This window comes from Eutrema salsugineum, unplaced genomic scaffold, assembly GCF_000478725.1.
Source record: "Eutrema salsugineum unplaced genomic scaffold, Eutsalg1_0 scaffold_1, whole genome shotgun sequence".
Taxonomy (NCBI): domain Eukaryota; kingdom Viridiplantae; phylum Streptophyta; class Magnoliopsida; order Brassicales; family Brassicaceae; genus Eutrema; species Eutrema salsugineum.
In genome coordinates, this window is record NW_006256909.1 from 16,191,724 (window position 1) to 16,198,605 (window position 6,882).

Consider the following 6,882-nt stretch of genomic DNA (forward strand, 5'->3'; position numbering starts at 1 on the left):
AGTTTAGACCTATTCAGGTAGTTAATTTAATGCATTTTGTGACATCATGAGAAGTTGAATTGAATAAGAAAAGCATTAGATGAAGCACCAGCATGAATTTTTTGTTCACCGTGATGATTGGATAATGACTGTAAAGTAGCTAGAAAAGAGGTGATCGACTAGTGCAGAGACACTAGGTTCGGTTATTCTTTGTTGGGGTTCATGCCTGGAAGAAAGGATGATCCACATCGCTAAGTGGTTGTGGCGAACCACTCATTGTCTATGTGACCAAAGAGTTTCCCATGTCTTGAACATGATGAGAGTTTGCCATGTCTTGAACATGATGAGAGTTTGCCATGCCTTGAGAATGATGATCCGGTGTGCTTGAAATTGTTTGTGTGCTCGTAAACCACTGTTTGTTGCTTGTGTAGTTTTAGGCTTGATATATTGGAAATAAATGAATAATGTTCTGGGAATGTAGATTTATTTCCTCACTGAGTAATTTTCACATATTACTCACCCCTCTCGAATCTCTATTTTTCAGGTGAGTAAGAGGATAATGACCTCGATGGCTACGAGGAAAGAGTAGTCTGAAGTGGTGTGCTTTTTGGGATGGGTTTTCTTTCGTTTTATTTGAATTCAATATTTCTTTTAAAGATCTCATTGTAATTTGCTTCAGTTTTATTTCTAAGAATAATTTATGAATTTAATTGCAGGACTTTATTTTTATTAAATGAAGAAAGAGTATTATTCAGCAAAATGTTAATTTAGTCTAATAAATGTAGTAAACCGGTTAGCATCGAAGGTGAATAGTCTGGTTCGTCTGGTAGACAAGTCGGGTGGTGTTCACAACCCATAATCATAACATTGAACTCACCACAAAAACCAAATCAAACCAAATGAAGAAGCCCGCCAAACAAAAATTAACCTAAATAAATATGTTAAGTAGAGTTAAATCATGAATGATCTGATAATATTTTATGTAAATTACTTCTACGTTTTTTGGGAAAAATATTAAAGTATCAATAATTTTTATTTTTGATTTTGGTTAAATGTGAGGAGTTGTATGATTTATTTTTAATGAATCTGAATATTGAATATTAGATTCGCGATAGAGATACTATTAAAACAGTACTAAATTGATGAATGTAGTTTATAATAGACTATATTTAATTTGACATGTCTCTTATAGAGGAAATTATAGTATATAAAAAATATGGACATGTCTTTTAAAGATGAAATGATTGTATATAAAAAAATAAGTTGTCTTACTTTTTAATGCTGTGGTGAAGTATGAATATAATGTATATATGTATATATTAAATGAACTCATTACAATATTTTGATATAGAACAATGATTTAGCTTTTCTAGCTTAATTTAACAAAATACACTTAGATAAATATTGATTAAGTTTAGGAAAAAAAGTAAAATCACATTACCTTGTCTTCCATCCAAATACCCATCCTTCTGGTTTTGCATACTTTTCTGTAAACCAAATGCCATCAACTTTGGCAATCCATGAACGTAGCTGACCACATCTTGAAGCTTTATCACTATATGCTTGAAGATCATTATAATAAAACTTCTGGTTAGGCCCATGACTAAGATTACATTTCACCGTAAACTTTCCGGATAAACTCTGCCATTCTAAAATAATTTTATATGGATTTTCGTTGAAGCCTAATCTGTGAAAGTGTCTCAGATAAGGGCGAGCAACTCTTGGTTCGAGGCAATTGATCTCAAGAATACTACCAGGACGGAGTTTATTGTGAAATACTATATGATTATCTTTGCACTTTAAAGGGGGAAAAAACCCATGAACTTCCTTTTGTCCAAAATATGTCACAGTAACTAACAGAAAAACTAAGAAAAATTTCATGTTTCGGATATCAAAGTATATTTTTATTGAGTAAGAAAAACATCAACATTTAGTATTTATAATGTTTTGTGTGGACAACATCTTTCCTTTATTCTAATCTATTTCTAACCTTAGCTAAATTTGAACAGAAAAAAAACTAATTAAATATATGGTGAGGAGAGAGTTTAGCTTTTAAAGTATGGTTGAAAACTAAAATTAAATATATAATATTTACAAATTAGAGCTCACCATTGAAACCAAATCAAACCAAATTAAGGCACAAACCAAACAAGATACACTTTGGGGGACAAAATTTGTATGTTACTTATATTTTAAACCTGAATAATTTGATAATTTTTATGTTAGTTACTGCTAGTGCCGTGCTTAGAACTGTGGTGGCTTTAGGCGAACTACCAAAGTGTGGCCCTTATAAAAAAAATTAATATAAAAATATCGTCTCAAACATACAAAAGTAATAATCATAACCAAAACAATAGAAATTCTAAAACATAATTTTTCTTATTTCATTCCTAGAAATCATTCACCAAACTCACATAAACAAGTTTGTTCACCTAATTCCTTTCTATAGATATAATAGCCAATCCATTCAACCTATCTTGTGATATAAAAAAATTATATGCCTCATCTTTTAGAATTTGATGTGGGATAAACTTTCTTGACTTTTTTAATTATGCTTGGTTTCAAATTTTAGTTAAATTTCCTTATTCTAATTTTTCTTTTTTTATTTATCTCTTTATTTATGAATATGCATAAAAATAAATATTAACAAAAATAATACTAGTATATGGGCTTCTCTTAAAAAAAAAAACCTAACAATATTTTCCTCATTAACTATATATATGTGAACTTAGTAAAATTGTGGCCCTAAATTTTGGGAGCGCCAGTGTTGTTTGTGAAGAAGAAGGATGGGAGTTTTCGCCTCTGTATCGATTACCGAGGGCTGAATAAGGTGACCATCAAGAATAGATACATGTTTCCACGAATTGACGAGTTGTTGGACCAACTGCAAGGAGCTTCGTGGTTCTCGAATATTGATTTAACATCAGGCTACCACCAGATTCGGATAGCTGAGGAGGATGTTAAGAAGACGGCATTCCGAACTCGTTATGGACATTACGAGTTTGTGGTGATGCTGTTTGGGTTGACAAATGCACCTGCAGCATTTATGAAGTTGATGAACAATATTTTGCGAGCATACTTGGATAAGTGTGTTATTGTTTTCATTGATGACATTTAGGTCTACTCGAGGTCAGAAAGGGAGCATGCTTGGCATCTGCAGTTAGTGCTTGAGGAGCTAAGGAAGCATCAACTTTTTTCCAAGTTGAGCAAATGTAGCTTTTGGCTGAGGAAGATTGGATTTCTTGGTCATGTTATCTTGGAGGAACGAGTAGCAGCAGATCCAGAAAAGATTGCTGCCATGACGGAATGGCTTGTTCCTAAAAATGTGACGGCGGTCCGTAGCTTCCTAGTATTAGCCGGATATTACCGCAGATTTGTTCCGGAGTTTGCAAAGTTGACAAAGCCGTTGTCAAGTTTTGTCAGGAAGGATGAGAAGTTTGAGTGGACCGAGGATCGGGATAAGAGTTTTGAGGAGTTGAAGAAGCGCCTAACCGAAACTTTGGTGTTGGTACTTCCAAGGCCAAGAATACCATATGAGGTCTACACTAATGCCTGAAGAACAGGTATAGGTGGTGTGCTTATGCAGGAAGGGAATGTCATAGCATATGCCTCGAGATAGTTGCGGAAGCACGAACTGAATTATCCCACTCATGATTTGGAGCTAGCAGGAGTTGTGTTTGCTTTGAAGATCTGGTGTGCTTATTTGTACGGGGAGAAGGTGCAAAGATACACAAATCATAAGAGTTTGAAAATTTTTTTCAGTCAGAATGATTTGAATTTGAGGCAGAGAAGATGGATGGAGTTGTTAGCAGATTATGATTTGGATATTGCCTATCGTCCAGGAAAGGTTAATCAAGTGGCAGACGCTTTGAGTCATCGCAGAGGAGATGTTGCTAAGGAAAAAGAGATGGAGAATCTAACCGCAATTTTGGCAAGTCTTCAGTTGTGTGTTACTGAAGTGGACGAAAATTTCACGGGTCTTGAAGCATTGGAAAATGCGGATCATCTATGAAAAATTTGTCAGGAGCAGAAGAAGGATGATGCTCTAAAGGAAATTATTGAAAAGCAAGTGGTTGGTTTCCACATGGCAGATAATGAAGCTTATATGTATAAGAATCGAATTTGTGTTTCGAGCAGGGAAGAGTTGAGGAAAGAAGTGTTAAGTCAGGCTCATAACTCGAAGATCTCTATTCATCCCAGAAATACCACGATGTATTGAGACCTGAAGACATACTATCATTTGGGAGGAATGAAAAAGGATATAGAGAAATGGATCTCTTATTACGAAACCTGTAAACAGGTGAAGGCAGAGTGCATGGTTTCCAGTGGACTACTTCAGAGCTTACCACTACCAGAATGGAAATGGGACATGGTAACTATGGACTTTTTCATGGGCTTACCAATGACGTTGGATAAGAAAAATGATAGAGCAGAAATTTTGACACAAAAATATTTGGATGTGATTGTAAGGCTGCATGAGTTCCTGTTAGTATTGTGTCGGATAGAGATGCAAAGTTCACGGCTGGGTTTTGGAAAGCATTTTTGAGAAAGTGCTAGAGACGAAGGTTGATAACACATGATTTTGATCACTTTTATGGATCACTTTCAATATCTTATGCAGGTGTTTTTACTCAGTTTTAAAGGTTTTATAAGTGTTTTCCATGTTTTGGAGTTTTAAAAGGCTTTTCAATAAACTTGGGACTTTGGAGTGCATTTTTCAGCAAAAGTACATTTTGGATAAATTCAGGCCGTCAGAAGTTTGGCAACCAACGAAGACCTTCTCTCCGTCTGATCATCCCCAAATTTGAAGACATTATAGAGGAGACAACCAGCTTTCCAACACACGTGGAATCAAAGCAATCAAACGGTTAGATCTCAAGATATCATCAATGCACTGAAGGCCGATCAACACAAACCCAGTCAAGCACAAGTGCTTTCACCCGCGGCCAGCCTTCTTCCCACCGCGGCTCAGGAGGTTCTGGCATGAGAGCGAGAGTTAATTGCCATGAACAAGTGATTAGATGATTAGGGTGACGAGAGTTGGCTAATCTTACATGTGTCTATCCTCGTTTCAGAGTCAAGCAAATCCTTGCATAAATTCCTTGTGTTTTAGAACATGAACCTTAAAGATGAACCTTGAACCTAGTGCTTTTTCCTTACTGTTTTCCAACCGATTTTTACTTAAAGCTCTTTTTAATTCTCTGCATAATTAGGTTTAGTGACAAACCAAAACCCCTTTTTATTAGATTAGGTTTACGATTTTTTTTAGCATCAGTTAGGAGTCCTCAACACACAGATCTCTGTGGATTCGATCCCTAAGTACTACTGCGTTTGCTGTGCACTTGCAGCTTGTCTAGGATAAAACTTGTGTTGCCCACTGCATTCACATCATGTTTTTGGCACTGTTGCCGGGGATCTCTCGCTGTTAACTTGAAATGTTAATCTAATTTCAATCCCAAACCCGAAGATTTTCGAGTTCTGCTGGAGATTTTCTAACTCCTCTTTTTATCTTTGCTTTCTTTGCTCACAGGTGCATGAAAACTAGGAGAGATCCTGACGAAATCGTTTTGCCCTTATACGAGATTGACAAACACGAAAGAGCACTTAGGAAACTCAGACGAACAACGCTTAAGATGGCCAATCCTAATGCCCATCGGGAAGATCTTTTAAACCTTGATCAGGAGGATCACATTGGAGATGATGACTGTGATTCAATTCATGGTGATGACCTAGATGCTGCTCATGAAGAAGATGGACAGCCACAACTCGATGAAGAGGGAAACCGAGTCCCTCCAAATCCTGCTCAAGCCGCAAAAATCAAAGGAGACAAGATCAGGCCGATGCTGAAAGAACAAGGAATGATGAAAACATTGTTCCACCAGTTGTTAGAGAAGCCAATCGACCAATAGAACTTGCCCATCCTGCGAGAAGACAGCCTTGGAATAGACTCATTGCCGATTTCGATGCACCTCACCAACACTTTCAAAATCGATCAGCTATTCAAATTCCTGTTCCAAGAGAAAATCATGAGATAAAACCTTAGATAGTCTCTTTGGTGAAGCAGAACCAATTCCATGGAATCGCTACTGAGCATCCAATGGACCACATTGATCTTTTTGAAGAAATCTCTGGAATGGTGAGAACAACTCCAGAAACTGTGGACTATGTGAAGTGTAAGCTTTTTCCTTTCTCTCTAAGTGATAAAGCTTTTAGATGGTTGAAATCTATGCCATGTGGTTCTATTACTGCATGGGAAGAATGCAAGTCAGCTTTCCTGAACCACTTCTACACCAAGTCAAGATCAAACCAGCTGAGAAACAAGATACAAAGTTTCCAACAAGGCCCAATAGAATAATTCTATGAAGCCTGGGAGCGATTCAAGGAGTATCAGAGAGACTGCCCTCATCAGAGTTTCTCTGGAGCAAACCTGCTAAGCACCTTCTACAGAGGGCTTCAGCAGAAGTATCAACTTTCTCTTGACACTGACAGCAATGGAGATTTCAGTTCAAAAACCATACCACAAGGGAGAGCACTCATCGAAAATCTGGCTGTAGCTAACAGCAACAACAATCCTGAGTATGACAGATCAAAGAAGACTATTACTAGTCATGAATCAAGGGAGATTGCTGAGCTAAAAAGCATGGTAAGTCAACTTCTTAAGTCTCAAAATAAGAATATCAATGCTTGTGATACTGCTGTAGGAAATGAGGAAGATGGAAGATATGAAGAAGATGGCATGTACCAAGAGGAAGAAATCAATTTTATTGGAGCCCAGACATATCATAATCAATTTAGTCCAGCTTTCAACAACAACTTTAGGAACTCTAGTGCCAACTTCAACAATCTCTCATACAGAAATCAGGGAGCCTAAAATCAGCCCTATCCGCAGCAGCAAAGGAGTTT

General features: G+C 36.8%; 1 protein-coding gene and 1 non-coding gene across 2 annotated transcripts; both read right to left on the reverse strand.

The window, feature by feature from the left end:
- Positions 1-1,416: 1,416 nt before the first annotated feature.
- Positions 1,417-1,860, reverse strand: LOC18030374 (S-protein homolog 30). Its single transcript, XM_006414814.2, has one exon. The coding sequence runs from the start codon at positions 1,858-1,860 to the stop codon at positions 1,417-1,419; it is 444 nt and encodes a 147-aa protein (XP_006414877.1).
- A 4,427-nt stretch (positions 1,861-6,287) lies between these two features.
- On the reverse strand, positions 6,288-6,392 carry LOC112082522. Its single transcript, XR_002897196.1, has one exon. It is a non-coding gene; the product is annotated as a small nucleolar RNA R71 (small nucleolar RNA).
- Positions 6,393-6,882: the final 490 nt, after the last annotated feature.